Source organism: Falco peregrinus, chromosome 1 (genome assembly GCF_023634155.1).
Source record: "Falco peregrinus isolate bFalPer1 chromosome 1, bFalPer1.pri, whole genome shotgun sequence".
NCBI lineage: Eukaryota > Metazoa > Chordata > Aves > Falconiformes > Falconidae > Falco > Falco peregrinus.
The window spans coordinates 46,480,179-46,500,272 of record NC_073721.1 but is presented as its reverse complement, the minus strand read 5'-3'; the positions used below and the strand labels follow the sequence as shown (position 1 = coordinate 46,500,272).

At 43.0% G+C, this 20,094-nt stretch overlaps 1 protein-coding gene across 12 annotated transcripts in view; it reads right to left on the bottom strand.

Moving 5' to 3' along the window:
- Positions 1-20,094, bottom strand: part of EXD3 (exonuclease 3'-5' domain containing 3) — a 290,762-nt gene that overhangs the window by 209,815 nt on the left and 60,853 nt on the right. For 10 of the 12 annotated variants that reach the window (XM_055805397.1, XM_055805404.1, XM_055805412.1 and 7 more), the window contains one exon: positions 15,776-15,889. In XM_055805397.1, coding sequence (XP_055661372.1) covers positions 15,776-15,812 — 37 coding nt within the window. In that variant the 5' untranslated portion in view covers positions 15,813-15,889. Of the gene's footprint in view, positions 1-5,354; positions 5,514-15,775; positions 15,890-20,094 lie in introns of all 12 variants that reach the window. The other 2 variants (XM_055805380.1, XM_055805385.1) reach the window with 1 other exon arrangement.

The window sequence follows — 20,094 nt, the reverse complement described above, 5'->3', positions numbered from 1 at the left end:
TCTCCTAGCTCCCAAGGATTTCTATTTCTGTTTTCTATGCATTTCCATAACAGGTACAACTGATTCAGGTATTTAGTATCAGACACATAATTTGTTTTCATCTGCGGCTGGATAACCCAATTCCCCAACGAAATCCATACATCAGACCTGAGAAACACAGTTTCAGGTTGAAGAAATTGAAGAATACTTCGGCTTTTCTGCCAGCATTTCAGAAGCATAGTAAAATAACACTTTCAGTAAAACAGAAATTCACTTTGTTGTTTTTTTACAAGCTGAGACCATTTAGGTCACTGAAGATAGGCAAGCAGGTTCAAGGAAACTGTTCTGCAAGTATCCAAATGAGAATTAAATTGTTTTTAAAAATAGAAGTTGAAATAGAAAGTTATACATGGTGAGAGCTCCTGACGTTAGCCAAGTATTTAAACTGCACTTAAGCACAGGTTAAATGCACAGCCACTCGGCCTCAGCTTGTTACTCCACCACTGAACACATGGGCAGCCACTTTACACACCAGCTGCAGATACTCCTTTTTCTGGATGTCCGACTTCTGAAGCATTCCCTGGAAGGTGAGCTTGTGTTTCTGCATGACTCCGTCACCGACTCTCCTCAGCGTCTCCAACGTCTTCTCCATCGTGGCATCACTGGGTCCACTTTCAGTACCCCAGTACAAAGGTTCAGACTTTCTGCTGAAGAAGCCCATGTGTTTTAACCTACCCCAACCAAGAGACAGCAATGTATTTCAGCCAAAGCATTAAACTTAAATAGCTCCTTGAAGGAACGGGTCCATGGATGAAATTCTCACCCAATAAAGCTGCCACAATTTCTATACACATCAACTAAGGAAGCATTTTGCTTGGCTTGGGTCCACATCCTAAATTTTAATCCAGTTTTTAATTCATGCCTCTTTTCTGCTTAAGTTAAGGAGAGTTTTACCTAAGTTAGGGTTCATGTGAGCTTACTATAAAGTTGTGCTATGAAATGCTTCAACAAAGCATTCAAAAAGACACTCCAGATCTTATATCACAAAGGAGTGATGATGCGAACATTTTTCTGTCATGTGTTGTGAGGAGTTTGGCTTATTTAGCAAAGCAAATAAAAGTGCAGCTGAGCTCTCTCTCATGGGAAGGCAGGGCTGCAGCTCACCTGGGATGGGGAAACTGTGCTGGCAACTCTTGTACCACACTGCTGGAAGACTCTGACAAGTTCTGCTTAAGAGAAGAAGATCATGCCAGAGCTACATGCAGGGAAAGCACAGGTGCACATCATAGAGATCTCCTTCTGACATTCTTTCCATGTAGTTTGAGACATTGCTTTATATAAAAACTCCTTCTGTACATTTTAATACACTCTACCAGTAGAAAACAAGAGGGGAAAACAAGATTGCAGCACCTCCAAGTTTTCTGGCACTTTCTCTTTCTGGAGTTGGGTTATCGTAACAGCACCAATTCTTTCCTTAGCACACATCGACTGGCAAAAGCTATGGCTGTCAGCTCAGTAAAAACTCCAATTCATGGTGGGTATTAGCAACAAGATCAGCATCTTGCAATTACAACTGAAACTAACATTTCCAGCAAGGAAAAAGCCCACAGCTTTTATTGTCCAATGCTTGACAAAGGCAGAATTGAAGGAGGGAGACAACTATTGGAACAAAGCTAAGAAATTGAAAAACACATTACATTTTGTGACTTACTGTTTTTATTACATATTTACTTTGAAATTCACAGTTTTCCAGTATCTGTGTGAGAGTTCCTCTTCATATGCTTTACCCAACACATGTTAAAACTTGTACAAATCTTTTCCACTAGCTAAAAAACAAAACAAACCAAAAAGGTTATGTCTGTAGCAGATATTAGTGTTATCTCCCCCAGTGCATGGGTATTTTTAGCCGTAACAGATCTACTGACAGGAAAGATACAGAAAACAAATGCATGCCTCTTCAGATTTTATCTCTGTCAATTTTTTGTAAACGTAGTTGTGTAGGAATTATGTACAAATGCTTCTTTTTTCTGTTTACTTCCACATCTTCAGTCTGAGCAGCAGGGAAGGATAAATGGAAGGCACGCTAACTAACCCACCAGCAGTATTTCATCTCTTGCTCTCAGCTGCTGAATGACGGTGCCCTGCATCACTCAGCACCACGTCCTGCAAGTCACCACACGCCTACCTGAAGCCTGCTGCTGGGAAATCCACTTTTCCCTCTTGCTGCTCTGTCCTCAGCCATTCCTCCGAGGTGCAGGTAACAGTGAGAAAGCAACCATCACCCCTTCCAGGCCAGCATGTCCTGGTCATGGCTGGCTTCTTTTCTGTCCCTCAGGCAGAAGAGGGACAGAAGTTTTCAAGAGACAAAGTCTTGGACACTATGACCAAGCCTCGTGCATTCTACCTTTTCTCTTCCATCCTCCTCCTCTGCTAGTGGGATGGGCTACAAGTAACAGCCACGCAGAAAGGGCAGATATGGGCATCCATGGTTTGTGCTCTTGTTGAGCAGTATATCAAACCGATCTGATTTGCTTTAAATGTTAATTTGAGAAAATACTGTAGCTTTCTTCTAATCGAAATTATGGCTTGTAAAGTAGCCTTTCAGCATCCCTTCAGGTTATTGTAGGATGTATTTAAAAGACTGAAGTAAACAAAGTGGAGAAGAACCATTTGCCCAGGCTGGATCAAGCTCTCCACAGAGTACAATTGCTACTTTGCTCATGTTGAAGAAAATAATGGTAAAATCCCTATGCTAAAAAAATTCCTTCTTGTTCCTATAGCTAATTACATCTCAGAGTGTTATGTTAAAACTCTGTCTCCAGTACCAATACCCAATATTGCCAGAGAAAGCAACTACCTTCAAATAATGTGTCCTTCACATATCTCTGCTCTTATTGCTGCATTTGAAAATCCCAGAGGTGCCAGGAATGTTCCCATTACTCCCAAATGTGCCCCAAATACCCAAACTGCTCTTTCCATGCAGAAAGCTCTCCAAGTCACCTTTAAGTGATTGTAAAATAGCCAAATGCTTTTCCAAAGCTGGCTGGCTCAAACCATTCCTCCCTAGGACACGTTACAAACATTTCATGCACGCTCAGGCGAAAACTTGCCCAGTACTTCACACTATGCTACCACTGACTAAAGGGCTTGTCTCGGATTTTTTCAGTGTTTCTAGTACTAGATACAAGGCCGACTAAAAGGTATCATTGCTACTTCAGATAAAAGCAGTGATAGCTATTCACTTGCAAATTTATAGGTGTACCCTCTTCTGTAAAATAAAACAAAAAATAAATCTTTGAGAGGTCCTACACATGACTTGCAAAGTCATAGCTCTTGGGAGGTTAAGTAGAAAAGAAAGGATACCTGTCAGCTCACCACCAACATGTTTGAAGAGATTTGTTGGTTTCTATGGCAATGGGGAGGGTAACGTGGCTGCCTGGTTACAATTATGACTGACGCACATCTCAAACAATCGTTCTCTTCCTGTTCGTATGACATAAGAAAAACAGGATGTTGAGAGGTGTTTATCTGAATGAACAAGATAAGCAAGCTCACTGACATTTCTAAAAGTATAAGATTTAACTAACAAGATGTTATAGATTTTCTGTGGAAAAAAAAAAAATCCAACTGCTGCACTGCTGAATGTGATTAAATTATGCATGGAAAGATCCTTTCCCTGCGAACCCGCAGGAAACAGTTGAGGAGCTGTTATATGAGCCATGAATACCAATGGAAAGTCTTTTTAGTCTGAGATACTGAGTTACACCACTGAATCAAAATTGAGAAAAACAGCTTAGCATGCAATATCCTGCTGCTTCCCAAAACTGTATTCAGTTCAGAGACTGCTGAAGGGGTGGGCTACAGAGAATCGGGTGCTGCAATGGTCCTACTGCTAGACAGGGAAGCCAGGCTGGGTTATAAACAGTTTGTGGCAATGAGCACATTGCACAGGCGTTTCTCAGGCCTTCGCTCAACCTCAGTCACCATCATAAGCACTTTGCAGCATTTTAAATGTCCATCAGTGCCTGAGAGGGTACCTTATCACTCCTCATCACAACTTCATCAATGACAGAACTTGCAACATACCCAAATCATACAGCAGAGTATGGTGCTGCAGTCACTGCTGTCCACTAATTAGCAGGAGCTGGTACAGCCCGACAGCACAGTCTAGTTTAAAGCTAAAAACCAGCTCATGTCCAAAAAGCACAACACATTGTCCCAGGAGCAGTTCTGGAGCAGGGGAAAGGTACCAGTCTTCACACCCATATGCACGGGCAACACACCCACTCAGACATCCAGCTACAGGGCAAAATAATGATAATGAGACCAGGATCCAACTGAACACACCACAGATAACCCAGTGTCACATCTGCTTTAAGACATCAGTCCTCTTCATTTAGGAAAAGAGAAGAACTCCCCACATGCAGGAATAAAGGATGAGGTATACTTAAGAGACAGGTATATTAGAAAAACCTAGAAGTAGTACAGCTTGAAAAGTTAATTGCCAGCGGCTGCCTTGCTGTGGTAGCAGGAAGAATGAGATGTTCAATAAGGAAGCTGGAACGGATAAGTAAGAGGATGGAAGTGTTTTAGGAGGCATTTGAAGTATATAAACCACTCAGAGTAGAATGGTTGATGTGCAATCAAACTGTGAAGGAGAAGGATAGCATGCTTCAGCCTGACTTCCTGAGGGGTCATTCCTGTTTAGGAACTACCAAGGATTGGACTTGAAGTCTCCTCAATCTTCAGCCTCACAGGAAAATTAATACTGCTAAATGCTTTGGCTTGGGGTGTCGAAGAATTAGCTGTTAACTCTGCAGCAGGGAAGCCAAACAATCTTTCACATACTCATTTGTTCGTCATTTTGTTCATTTTAAATGCACATATAATTTAAAATATAATATCCATTAAGGCCTTTTTCATGTCATCCTATCCCATGGAAGAACAAGACCACAGGCCATAGTGCTCCGATCATTCAAAAGTACAATCGTGTCATTGTACAGTGCTAGACACAGGGCCTGACACTAAAGACCTGATATTAACAATACTTTGTTTTACAGTACATGGGCCACCACAGACCTATCTGAGCACATGGTTAGAATAACAATGATGTAATAAAGAATGTAAAAAGTCTTAAAATAGAAAATGAGTACAATCAGATATTGAAGTGAAGGATAATAAATATGTGGACTCAGTAACAGTTTAAACAAGTGAGCAGTGGGGAGTAGGAGGAGGTAGACTGAGACAGCTTTGCAAGGAGAGCACCATGCAGTTGCTAGGGATTAAAAGATCAAAGTGCCTGTGCACTGTCACAACAGCTCCATCCTGAAAAGGAATCACGCAGTGCAGGAGATGTGACTGAATGTAGTACTTACCTTCAACAATTCTTCATGCTATTAGAGCATCTCCCATCCAGGAGTTGCAACCGACTTCATGAACCATTATAGTCAGCAGCTGGTTCCGAAGTAAAGAAGCTGGCTTTGGACCTCTGGGAGCACCCGAGCAAACACAGTAGGAAGTCTGCACTGGCTTCCCTGGCAATGCAAAAACCATCACCAATTTTGACACAAAGCTACCTAAGCAACCTAACACTCCCTGCATGAGTTTGTGAGCTGCGGTTCCCTAAAATCCCTTCCAAGTGGTTGCCCTCCTGCACCGCCACTTTTTTTTTTTTTTCAAAGACATTTGAAATAAAGATCTTTGAAATCTCCCTATCAGACTTGCATGCAGCCAAGCACACTGATCTCCCAAATGCAATCCTTTTACAGTCCTTGCTGTCACCTTTTCAACATTTTCTTACAAGTCAACAATGCTACCAAGATATACGTCAAAGCAGCTGTGCTGAATGAACCACTATCATCAAGACCTGCCAACAGCATGTATCACTTCAAAGACAACAGCCCTCCACATTTGTATTTTTACTCTTCTACACTGAGCAGGTGTTGGTTTCCTTAAAAAGCTGCACCTCAGGCTACACATTACACTTAATAAGGCAGGAAGATGCACTTCTTCCACACACGGGCACTGGGAAGTGAAGCAGTCTACCCAAAGTCTCCCAGCAGAACCCCCAAGAAAGCAAGAACAGATGCCTGATTCTGATCTCCCTCATTTTTGCATCAGTATGGATCCATCTGTTTTAACAAATACTTCTTACTTATTCTAGCCCGGTATCAGCAGCTCTGGAAATCCAGTTCACAGTCCCCAGCTGAAGGCACAGACCCTGCTGGGTGTCAGGGGCCACGGGGACTCTCAATGTTGCCCATGAGACATGTCTGGAGCTACTACACATATGGGCAGTCTCCTCATGCCCACCAGGATTCCAGCTGCACCAGTCACATCTCCTCAGGAATACTGAAAAAATATCACATTACAGCCAGGAATTTAATAATCAATCAGTTTTCTAAGAACAGGCCTGACTTCTGATGTCCTTTAGGAAAAAATGGATGAGTTTTGCTGCCTGTGTTATCCATCTCGGAAGACACAGGGTAGAACAGATCTGTATAAGAAAGGGGATTTCTGCTTAATTTTATGTAAATTTTGTTTTCCCATTTGGTGCACATATTTAAGTCAGTATCAAAGGAACAAAATGGAAACCCAATCATTGTCTCCAGCTTGGCTGGCTTACAGATCAACTCCCAGCCTTTAATTCTAGGAAGTGAGTGACCACGAAGTCTCATGGCAGCCAAAGGCCCCCCTCTTTCAATGTGACTCGCTGTTTGTCTTGGAAGTAGCCAGGTGAACGCTGTCCATTCAAGCCTGCAAGGGAATGCAGGACAGATCGAGAGAGGGACAGACAGAGAGACACTGCAAAAGCCTGAGAGACAAAGACTGGTGGCGGGATGAAAGAGCGTGGAATGAAGGCAGGACCCAGCCAAGCCAAACAAAGCTTTCCTTGAGTGATTACATCTGCTGGAGAGTCCCCAGCTTGCACTCTCCTTGCTGAGAAATTCTTTTAATTGTGTCTAGGACATTTTAAAAATCCCAAGAAAAGCTCCTCTGTAATCATGAAAGCTCTGAACTGCATGAACTTTTGTTATGCTGAATTACTGACAGCTTGCTACATACTTCTTGAAGTAAAAGCTGAAAACTGCTTTACACAAGATGTTCTTGAGGTAGAGCCCTGGGCAGGGGAAAACCGATAATAAATCTTAATTTCTTTTTACCCAAGAAAAAACAAACAATTTAGAAAAAATCAGCTACACTGACATTGGGAGGGAGAAAAGTACAAAGAGCATCAAGAAGAAAATGAAAAGAGATACCTCCTGAAATCAGACAAAATTAAGTAAGGTTAAATGAATGATCTGTAGAGCCAAAGCCGACAATTCTGTAAAAAAGCCTCCTTCCCTGGAAGTCAAAAGGGACTGGCTCTTCCGCAGCCACTAAAGCTGCTCACGACTTAGCTGATCGTGGAGAGTGGGCAGCCAGGCAAGAGTGTATATACAGCACCTGCGGCAAGACAGTACTGTATGTCGGGCTGCCACAGGCATTTTCTTGTATATATGAAAATCAATACTTGTAAGCCAGAAAGACAGATTAATATTGAACAGTTTTCAAGTTGGCTAAAAGAACTGTGATTCTGTCTTGATCAAACACACTCCTGGGGTTATCTGAATGCCCCTGCCCGCTGACTTCACATCATTGGTCCAAGTCTCTTGTCCGCGGCAAACTTCCAGGCAAACCTTCCTCATCTTCAAGCCTGTCTTCTCAGCATTAATTTGCACTCTACCACTTACTATGATAACCAGAAATGCCAGAGGGTTGACAGACTCCAAGTACCTAATTTCCTCCAGAATCCAAATATCTGCCTGCATACCTCAGGTAACTAGGTATTTCTATTTACCAAATTTGAGGGTCAGTCATCGGAAGACACTGCAAAGGCAAGGTTCAATGTTAAAACACACACACACAAATAAAAATCACAAGGTCTGGCAAGCTGGCCCTCACCCTGCCACAACTGCATGCTCCACCGTGTCACAGGTGTGTGGTACCCAGGAAGATGAAAGCATTACTAAGGGGGGAACGTCTAACAGGTTTGCTCCCATAAAACAGCCACCCAAAGGCGTGCTTTGGCATATGCACTTTATTCAAGTATTTTGCGTTAAGATCTGGCTGTATTTCACCACTTTGCTGGTGCCAAGACATTTTACTTGGGTCAGCCGTCCAAAAGCAAAGTGACTTGCCCTTGTTACATCTCCTGCATATTGTGCGCAAATGCTGTTACACCAACAAACCCAAAGCCTCCGTACCCAGCAGATCACCCCGCTGCAACATGGAGAGCCCCTGCCCTGCCCCAGCTCGTGCAGGGTCTGCTCCTCAGCAGCCCGTTCACAAGCCTGTCCCACCCAAGCTGTTGGCAGAGAACTAATTCAAAAATACGGATCAGTTCTTGCTGGGTCAGTGAATTGAACTAACTCAGTGAAGGATCCAAGGTACCAGCACTGGAGCAAAGAGGATGACTCACGTACTCAGGACTGGGTACGAGGGCATGAGGGGGAAGGGCAGGGAGCAAGACCTTCACCTCACAGCTGTGATTAAGCTGCTTGCTAGATCAGTCAGCTCTTCCACTTGCTCCATTCTGCCAAAACACACATCTTTTCTTCTGTCATATAGAGATGCACATTATTAACTATACAATAGGCAGCAATAGATATTCTTCAATGCACTGCAGGCTAAGTAGGTACAACATTTAAGTTTTATATGGTCTACCATGCAAAAGACAAGACTCCAACTTAAGGTGAAACTCATACATCAGCCAAAAGACAAAATCCCTCAGTCTGCTGCAGCACCGTATGGCCAGGCTAAGACACTGCAGCACCTTGAGCACCTTGACCAGGAGCTGCAAGCACTGCTGAAAGGATGCAAATGCACAGACGAACATCAGCATCATCCAGAGTTATTTTTCAAACTGTTAGGTCTTATAGTAGCTTTAAACCAACATTTATAACTTTAAAACAGTGTCTGTCCTTAAGACAGGCAGCCTTTCCAGGCAGAACCTCCTCCTCTGCTCAGCATTTCAGGAAGCACAACCATCTCTCCATAGCCAGGACAGCTCAGTATCTACTGAAGGACACTTCAACAGCAACGCCAAAGGAAACCTCAGTGGATAGAAACACTAGATGCTGCTAAGGGAACTGGTGACAGCCTGCCTGCCATGGTGCTGAGTGAAAGACTAGGTGGCAACTATGAGAAGGGGAGCCTGATCTGAACCAGTGAGCAAAGGGACCGATGGCTCTTTAGCCCCCTAGGTACAGGGAATAAAGAGTCTGGTGGACAAGGAGCACGATTTGAGAACATCCACTGCAACAATCTCAATCCTCAAAACTGTGGAGGGTTCCCTAAAAATCTGCGGTTTGTTGGGAAGGAGGTTGGGGTTTTGTTTTATGCTTATTTGCCTCTTGTTTTTTTATCTAGTGGATAACATTAATTTCCAGTAACTGTCAACCAAAGTGGAAAAGGAGTACTTAACAATAAAGTGCAAGAGTCCATTACAAGTAATGGCAACCCATGTGCTTTTATGAAACAATAACACACCAACATAAAATAAATCAGTGCCTTTTAATTTAACAATGTAAATTACCCTCCCACCTGCTGTGAATCTCCGTAAGGAGAAAAAGCTGGCTGCATATTTACCAAGCTGTCTATCCGAGTCTCATTCTGAACTGGCCTAATGCCCTGGGGTTAGACTGTAGGACTCTGTCATCTCTTGCACTCGTATGACCTAAGAAAGGGAATGTGGCCTTTTTCCCACAAGCCCAGAGTGAGAACATCATAAAAGCTGAACTTTAGCCCCCTTTTTGGGCAGGCAGCACAATAGCAAGGAGGATGCTGTTACTCCCTGGAGGCTCTGCTGCTGAAAAACATCACCAAGCTCAAGTAAAAGGTCAGTAGTTAGGACTGCATCTCTTGTTTTCTTCAGTTTTCCTCCTCCGTCAAAGGCAGTTAAACATTCTTTGCACACCCCCCTCCCTCCTTCTGAGAAATGCAGGAAGGAAGTGCTTGCAAAATAGTTTAATTTAAAAGAACGTACAATCACACACATAGCAAACACTGCTTTAGACCCTGAGCAGGACGTTTCTATTGCCTCACAGTTCCCACTAAACCACAAATGAATCCCTGCAGTGGCAGAGCCCTTCCTCCTCCCTACACACAAATGGAGGCTGTGTTTTTACTCCCAAACCCTTTTGTTTAGGGGCAGACAACTTGGGTGAGAAGATCTGCGGCTACGTGCTGCAGGCAACCCGCTCTGCTCCTCCAGAGCACACATCCCTGCAGCTTCTTGTCAAGGTTGCAAAGAGGACGTCTGCCTAGCGAGTGAGGGCTGTGGAGCCAGGGACAGAAGGATGCAGGAAACCCTGTAACCTTTCAAGGTGCTGCATGGTAACAGGCGTTGAGAGGCAGTAACGTGGTCCTGGGTTGTAGGACACAGTTTCACTCCCAGCCTTTCTCATAAATAGTGCTTGTTTGAATTCACAGTATGTTTTTCCTCCAATGTTTTTTTACCTGGACCTTGCTAGAATTTGTGAAAGTTGTTTGGGACTGTTGGATTTAACCTGACCCTTGTCGTCACTAGATTTATGTGAAAGAACCAAAGGGGGAGGAAACAGCTCTCATACTCCATCCCTTTTCACAAAAAGGAATGTAGAGACCAGCAGGCAATTCACAGAAAACTTCTTCGTTATCTATCAGTTTGTTGTATGACCACAAGTCCACTCTGAACATAATTCTTCTCAGTCACACAGCGATTTACTATCACAAGCCTATTTCTTAGACTTTTCAGAGACTTTGGCAGTCTTGAGGACTTGTCTTCCCTTGAGCCATGAACCATGACAGCCACTAGCACATGTTAGAAGGGGCTCGCAAGTCCCTGCCTGCTTTCACTTCTTTGAGAATTACCAGTCCTCCTAGCCGCAGTCTCTTGAAATAAACACCTCCGCCGCTCACAGCTTCTCCCAGCGCAGCAGCACTTTTGCTCGGTGGTTTCAGCAAATCTGATCATATTACTGCCGTCCCGCGTTCCTCACATTGCTCGGCTAGCATGCGGTGGATTGATTTCCAGTTGGCACTCTTGTACTTAAAAGGGACACTGTCAACAAATCACAGTCCTGTCTCTTTTTTTTAACCCATTGCTGTCACAGTGCATAATTAGATTAATAAAATAAATAAGAGATCAGTGCATGTAGGGACTAAACAGAATTGCACCCGCTGCCTGTTAGAGTGATGTCTTTTTCCTCCAAACAGGATGGCCGGGACAAGCGAAGACATAATAAATTATTTTCTAGAAGGAAATTAAGAAATTTTGCATGCTGTTAATGTGAGCACTTTCCCATGTACAGTCAAGCAGCTTCACAAAGGGGAAGATTAATACTTTCACAAAACAGGGAAATGAGACTGCCAAATGCCACAAACTGTCTGGGGACTTCAGGTCTAAGGCAGGACCTAAAACTAGGTTGCTGAGTTTTGCCTTTTGGTTGTTTTTTTTTTAAAGCTAACAACTTCAATTGACAACACCTACATTGAGCCCTGACCAGTGGGGAAACCTGACTTTTCCTAGTTCTAGGCCATTGCCCTGATGGGTAAGTTTTTTTGCTTTTGTTATTGTTTTCAGAAACATACAGCTGTTACTGCTGTTTATTATCATTCCCATCCCCAGTAACTTTTACCTTCTTTTCTTTTTCAGTTGGTGTTATGCATGAGCATTTCTGGTAGATTTAAAAATAGTTGTTAGCATTTCAAAAATACCTTCAGATTTTATATGAGGACTCCATAATACTGCATTCTGTAAAGACCTTAAATAAGAAATAACTTCTGGCCCAAAGAGTATAGTAAAGGCATTTAAGGAGCTTACTTCCCACCCCATGCCTGTTGCAACCCCAGACAAAGGACAATGAAAATGTGAAACAGCAAAGGAATTAAATAACCACAGAAAGGCACATCTGGCTGGGCAGATGAGGTGCTCATGCAGGTAGCCAGCATGGAGCTGGGGAGTATTTTCTGCTTATCAAGACTGTTAAGAGTTACACACTGGTTTTTACGTGGTAAAAAAAGTATAAAACCAAAAACTGCACTGCAAGATGTGTTACAAATAGAACCACCACATCGGCCAGTATGCAGATAAGGTCAGAGCAGGCAGATCTCAGTAGTATGCAGTTTGCTTCTGGAAAGCCTTTACGAATTACTTCCACAGCTCTAGCCTAAAAACCTTATCATTAAAACAACACACTCGTTCTTTAATTCTAGAGCTTACACTCATATTCAAGTTTCATCTCAACTTTACTAAAACATAACCTTGAGTAAATACTATTTTGACACTGAGTACACTGGGCACGCTACAAAGATCGTCATGCTGCAGAAATTATTGACAGTAGCCTTTTTCAGAGAGAAAAGTCAGAGGAAAGGTTGACAGAATCCTGTAGTGCCACTTAATTCAAGAAAAATGTAACCCCACAAAACATTATTTTCTTACACTGTGAGCAATTGCTGAAATTTCAGGGTAAGTTTTAAATTTACCATTACGCTGGACTCTGACTTGAATGTTACCCCAAGCTCTCCAATGACCCAAACAGGAAAGTCTTGGAGGTGTTTTAACACCACACTAATTCACAAGCCGATGTGCTTAGTTGACCCTGAGGTGTGGGCTCAAACACACAGTACAATTCAACAAGGGCAGCCTCAATTCGAACCAAGGAGGGCAGGCACAGTATCTTTGGTGGTTGACAGTCTTTCCATCCCCCTCCTTCCATTCCCAAGTACAAACCAGTCCTCTTGCTGTTGGACACAACCTACCAGGAGGTAGCTTTGGAGTATTTCAGGCCAAAGAACAATAGGATGTCTTGCAAAATACCTACCAGAACATACTGAGTGAGAACACGGTAATGCAGACAGGGCTCTGTGTGTGTGGATGCCCACACCCAGAAAGACTAACCTAGGCGCTCATCCTTACACATAAAGCATTCAGGTTAGCTGTACAAGGAAAATTAAGCCTCAAATATGGAAAAGTCATTTCTCCATCAAGTCAAACTCTTGATATTCTGTCATGTCCAGTTGTACAACAGGCTTACACAGTGATCTTGAGAGCATTTCAGTAAGTGCTCATCATTTCTTAACAGCCAACCTTTGTAGGCTTTTGCTATCAGAATCAAAATGAAATTCCCAGCTCAAAGTTGGCAAGAATACTAAAACCATACTGATAAAAATAAAATCAAAAAGGTCTTTTAAGGAATCGTTAAAAAATTTGAAATATTACCTAAGTATTGTAATGCAGCATTAAGAGAAAATGAGTAATATGAGAAAGAGATCACAGTTCAGTTTTGAGCCTTTTTTTGGAAAGAATCACAGAATCATATTCAGCAAAGGCGATTCATTTAAAGGTAAGGCCTCCCCCATATTTATTTCCCCTGTCTTTAAGGCACCACGGATAGTGTTTGCCTCACCACTGCCCTACCCTGAAGACCGGACAGAAACCTCTGTCATGGCAGACAACAGCTACTTCCTTCCCCTGTGGCCAGATACATCACCCTGCGGTGCTCTGGACCAGAATGCATCTCCGGTCATTTCCTTGGGTTTTCTCATTTTCAGGCTCCACAACCTGTCAGCACAGTAGTTTCTTTACTAAACATCAGCCCTTTTCCTTCTTTTTCCCCTTTTTTTCTTTCTTAAGATGCTTCTTCAAATGGGAATTTTCATTACTGAGATACTTGATCATAAAGGGAAGGGGAAGAAAATCCCCAGTGACCTGCTGTGAGATGCAGCCTACAGATCAAACTGCCTTGTGCTGAGATCCCAGTGGTTTGCTGCCTCTGAAGTGTTTATGCAAGACGTGTGTTTTTCCCGTTGGCGTTGCCGTGACTGTTTGGCTGTGCGGGTGATGGATGGTAGAGAAGGTTGTGTCTGGAAACGTGCTCCGAAGTCGACAGGAAGCTGAGGGGGCCTTTGCCAGCACTTCCTTCCTGTATACAAGGGGAGGACAGAATGGGAAAACCTTGGCTGTCTCTTACCCTGAGAAAAGTGCTACCCTTCCAGCTGGATTACAGTAAAAATATTTTAATCTTTCACAAGATTATAATATCCTTCCTCTCTAAGTATAGCTGCAGTGGTAGCAAGGCTTAGATAATGAAACGAACTGGCAATGCGAAACTTAATAGGTGGCTACAAAAGGCTGCTGCTTGAAGGTGAACAAATAGAGGTCCAGATTTGAAGATCCCTGAAGGTATCTTCAACCAAGATATAAATCATCAGTGGATCACACCTGCCTAACCCCATATCTTGACTCCAAAAGTAGCCAGTACTAAGCACTTCAACAGAGGACGTAAAATCCGCACAAGCAGTACATTGAAAATGTGTCCCTCTGGACAGCTTCATTCCTGTGCCTGTTTTAGAGAGTGGATCTAAACTCAAAGCATAATGCTTATTACCCCTATAAAAAATAACATTGCAACGAGCCATCTATGAATATTCTGACCATGCGATTCATACATTTCTCGCAAGCACCCAGGATGGTTTGTGTTATACAGACTTTCCTTGAATGTCTTCTTCCAAAGACCTAGACTCTAGGTCCTTCTGTGGATGATTCCTGAATCTGCATGACATCCTGACATGTAATCATCACCTGTTCACAGTAATGAAAACACCTGCAGAGTATTACAGAATAGATACTCCATGCTACCAGAGGAATTTTCCTAAAATTTTCCATTCTTGAACTCCCAAGTTCAAAACGATAGACAACAGCAAGATCTTTAGTGTAGCCAGATGTTCAGAGCCCCAAACTCAAGTGGACCCAAGTTGACTTGCTCTACCTACAGCCACATGGACTGTGACAGTGAGCGCATGACACAAGGGCTGTGGCAATAAGGACCAGTTTCCTTGCTATCCCAGCAAGGGGACATCCTAGCAATCCCCTCAGTCAGATACTGCCTGGATGAGTTTGCCCAAGCAAGTCTGAAAAAGGGAGGAAGAAATTCTCAGGACTCTTGAGAACAAAGGAAAAATCCCCAAAACCGTGAGCAGACAGCTCTCATAACAGCCTCTATTTCTGAAAAAGGAATCAGACAAAAAGACCTCACCCATTAATAAAGAGTGGGGAACAATGGAAACTGTCAAAAAATAGCCCTCACGTCAGAACTAAGAATGCCCCTTTACACATCCAAAAAAGCACACAGCTGTGCAAGAGCCTGCAAGGCTGTCAGGCACTGCTGCTGGCTTACATGTCTCCCCGGCCCTTCTCCTTCGCAAAAACTGCCAGAAGCACTAGATGATACTGAATTCCAATAACCAAAGATGGGGATGGAAGAGGAGAGGAAATTTATGGCAGGACCGAGGCAGAACAAGTATCAAATTCCTGTCCATTTATTCTCTCCGGCAAGGACCCTCCTGACAGTGAAACTTCGTGGGACATACATGATACATGCGCACATCTTCCACAGGTCTTTATAGGGCAAAGCAATTACAAAAGCAATTCACAAAGCAACTAAACTACGAATAAAATCTGAATGAATTGTGTAACACACAGTAATAAAAATCATGTGTTATGCTGAATTGGTGAGAAGTTATAAAAACAATTGCTATAAAAATTTTTAACCTGGAGTACAGTTCTAAGAATGCAGATATCTAGATGTGGACCTGGAAACCTCAAGGATGCAGTAACCTTCATGGCACACAACTTAGTGTTACATTCATGGGTTTTGCTGTATTTGTGACTCAGCACTCTCCTCCAATAGCAGTAAGGAAAATAAACAGAAAGCAAACCATTCTGAATGAACAGGAGAAGATATACAAAGACTTGGACAAGCATAAAACTCACCACGGGGCTGATCACTTGAGTCACTGTCCTGATTCATCCTCCCAAAGGCAGCACCAATCAGGATGCTGAATTTCGAGGTCTACAACTCAGAGCTGGTACCCCAAGCTCTCGCTTCTGAAATGAAAGAATGTAGCATTACTATCAAACTGTAGGAACTCTACCCTGCATGACAAAGGAAATATCTTGTGTGTGGTCTGTTGCCTTTGAATCTAAGACAGACAGGGGAGAAACTGTGTGCATATACAACTTAGCACAGAAGCCACAGCATATTGCTTGAAGATCAGAGAACTAAATGGTAAATTGGTGAATTAGGTAAACCAAGAAACACTGAAAAGTGGCATCTGAAATTTCATGCAAGTTAAAGCAACATGTACTTAAAACAACAGCTGGATTCCTGGAATAGGTCAAGATTAGCTTTCAGGTTTCAATTGCACAAACAGGAGTCTCTAACATTGTTTACTTGATGAATCAAACAAAAAGCCAGACCTATCTAACCTCCAAACTGGACAAACAGTCCACGTGAAAGTATGTTTTTGCCATAGCTAAACAGCTCCTCCTCTTTGTTTGCTTGCCCTTCCACTCATCACATCTTGACTGTGGTAGAGTTGGGAACAGAACCCATGTCTCCCAAATCCCAGTCCAGTGCCTTAACCACCACATCCTTCCTGCTGAATCACATTGCAGAATTGTTTATCAGGAAGGAAATTCCCCCTCGAGAGTACTCACTCTGAGTGTGCTGGTGGAACACAAATGCTTAGAAAAATACAAATGGACTAGCAATAACAAGTGATTTAAGTTACTGTACAACAAGCTAAAGGTACACATCAGTATATTGTTTTTTGTTGTTAGCAGCAGTCTAAGTAAGGCACAATCAAGCAGGACATGACACAGAACAAGCAGCGCATCTGGATGGCCCCAGAGTAATAGCCTCCTGCTCTTCAGAAGATGGTATCTAACTTCAAAAACATCTATCCCATGTTCAGCATGAGGTGTATGCCACTCAGAGGGGGATTCAAAAGGTTTATATTCTTACCAGGCTCTGTGAAGGGTCATCTTTGATAGCAACTCATGCCATGCTGCTAATTGCAAGCAGCTGTGATCTAGTGGGTCAGAATTAACCTCAATATGTTGTACTAGCAAAAGGCCTTCACTTTCCTTAAGGTCTTTAACTAAGGAGAAGGGGGGGGGCGGTGGGGGTGGGAAAAGCGCAGGGCTGGGGGGAAGATACTAAAAGTGGAACAAATATGTTTTAGCCTAAACACAATTTACCCTATTAGTCTCCCAGAGAACAACAGGGGTTGTAATTCATCTGCAATCTGTCCGAGGACACAAACCCACTGAAATGGCAAGTTCATGGTCCAGGACTCTGAAGAATTTGGCTCTGCTCAGCAGTTGGGCAAAGGAGAAGAATTTCCCCACTTGCAAGCAATGGCTTTCCAGGTTGCGTCCTGCGAGACCCCACCACAGTAACTGACACAAACACGCACTTGGGCAGATTCCCAGACCTCTGACAAGATTTCTTTTATACTCCCTTTAAATGTCTTTGCATATCAATTCCAGCAGGACTGACTCTTCAGGGGCAGGGAACCAAACCCTCAATCACAACATCCTGGAATCACACATACATCTACAGGAGCTTTTAATGGGCACATCAGGTAGGGCTAGCTGCCCCCTGCCAGTTGCCTTGAGAGCAGACCCAAGACCAAAACCCTCAAGCTTTGCTTTTTTTACATCGTACGAGAGTAATTTAGGAATTAATATTAAATTCAATTGTTCTTCATTTAAAAGGCTATTCTGTCATTCCTTGCCTGCTATTTTTGTAGTCAGGATCAAGCTTGCGTTTTTTTCCTATTAGGTCAGCCCCACTTAGGTCTAAATCAAGTGTGTCCAGAGGCAGAACGTAACTCCACATATTCAGTCCTGCAGGATGTTGTGATCAGTTTACAGTGGTGAATAATGGCACATTAGAAGGCAATTGCTCTTAGGGACGTCTTCTGCTTGGTTTAAAGCATTCCCTGTAAGGAAATCCAGCATGGAACAGCTAAACAAGAAGGGTTCTGCAAAGAGCTGCCAAACTGCTTCTCTAAGGACTTCTGATTTTTCTTCAGAGTGGGTGTGTGCACTGTTGAGCTCTTGATCTTGACACTAGTGCCATGCAGGAGTTTGTTGCTTCATATTTAAGCAAAACGAGCTAACGATTGTACCCTGCCATCCTGAATAATGCACATGGTCTGAAGCAAAAAGGATGAGTATCTAGAAAACGTCCAACAACTCCCCTGCCTGTAGTCCATAACTCTCCCAAAGGTGAAGTAACATTCAGGTGGACGGAGAGGCTTTTTCAGATGATGGTGTAAGCAGAGTTCACGGTCCTGCTTCCTCAGAACAGCTGAGGCCACAGCCACCACCAGACAGGGAACTGGAGGCCACCCGTTTCCTTTTGAGTGATTTCAGTTCAAGCAGGGCCATCACAGGGCTGGAGTGAACAAGAGGCTCCTAAACCCTCAGCTTTGGAGCCATGCTGAGAAAAGCAGTAAATCTCTCTCCTGGTCGTTTGTTAACCCTCTGTGGGGTCAGATCCTGTGCCATTATCTCAAGCCCTGCCATAGCTGGTGCCTTCCTGAAAGCCCAGCAGCTGGGTGAAGAGACTGTGTAAAAAATTATCTCTTCAGAAAACATCACCAAAACAAAAAGAAGGTTTTTATTCTGCTTGGTTATAGAAAAAGATTAGAAAATGTGAAGTGAGAGTAATTTAAAGTTTTAGAAAAAAGACAACAAATACTAGGAAGCAATGTTTATTTATAGGTTTCTCCATACTGTGATTTTTAAGCCTATCTCACATTTTTGCAACCCGCCTTTTATTGCTTTACTATTACAGAACATACAGGCACATGCAACGAAAGACACCCAGCATTACGGATCCCTCTGCAGAAAAAAAAAATATTACTTTGGAGTATGGGTCAAGGAGCTGCAGTCCCAGACTAACAAAAGCATTTTCTGAAGATTATGGGTGTCTTTTCATTGACTTTTACAGACTTTGGAGCCTGTACTTAAACTCGATACAGCAGCTCTAGGGCCAGACTTGGCTTTTAGCTTCTCATCAGCCACCAACCCAACACTTCATTCTTCGTAACGCACCAGCTGTGCTACACCACCGAACATTTCTGCTCCATGCTTGAATTACAGCATCTCAGACTGCAGCATGACACGTATTAACCTACATACTGAGCCTATTTACAAGCAATCTCAGTAGCCTACGTTATTTTAAAGTGGGAAAAAGCAATGAAGAGTCCTGTGGCCTCTTCATACCACAGGCTGAAATGCAAATAGCAGTTCTATCTATTTTTACAGTCTTTCCTTTATCACATAAATCTTTAACTACCCAGAAATAGAAACTTGACTTCTCTGTGATAAGGACATAGGAAAAAAAAAGCACCGACACCAGCAAAAACAAAAGAAAAATTAAAAACAAAGAGCAGCAGAAGCTGTCAGCCAGTGCCTACCAGCAACAGTGAGCCTGTGTGAAAAGCCCAGGCAACCTCAGCTGCCCACCATGGCCCTGGAGCAGGCAGGGCTCCAGCAGACCCCGTGGGCTGCTGAGCTCCCATCTGGACAGGGCTGCACAGCACCATCAGGAACACGGCACAGCAGAAGCCAGCACTCCAGTGTGTTATCGGGAACAGACCAGGAGAAGACCCTGAGGCTAAAAGCCACCTTCTGTATCAACCGATTTTATTTGAGTTCATTCTAAGAAGGAGATGCTTCTTTCTCTGCTTCAGTTTAATGGACTTTTTATTAAATAATTATTAGTTTTTGATCATTTACGAGTGTAATTTAATTTCATAGCATTATTATCATAAGATTCACTGAAACTGCTGAAGGCTCAAACCAGCAGAGCTACACAATTCTAGCATACACCCTTCACCTCGCTAGCTCTGACATTAAAACTAGAAAGCAGCTGACAAAATATTAACAGATGTCTATCGAAGCCTGTTAGATTATCAAGGCTATCCCCCCCCCCCCAAAGGTAAAACTCATCAGCTTGACAAGAATGTATTTTTAATGGAAGTTCCTGTCCAAGTTCCTAACATCAATAAGAAAATTGTTGTGACACCCAAAGGCATAAATAAAACCTGAACCCGTCGAGAAAGCCCTGTACACCAGTGAACATGTCTTCCCGCATGCATGCAGAACGTCCAGCACATCACCATCATCAACAGGATACCAAGAATAAAACAATCGTCACATGCAGGTACCAACCATGTGGGGCAATGTTTGAAACCAGTAAGTTCACACCTGGCCTTTCACAACCTAGAGCTGAC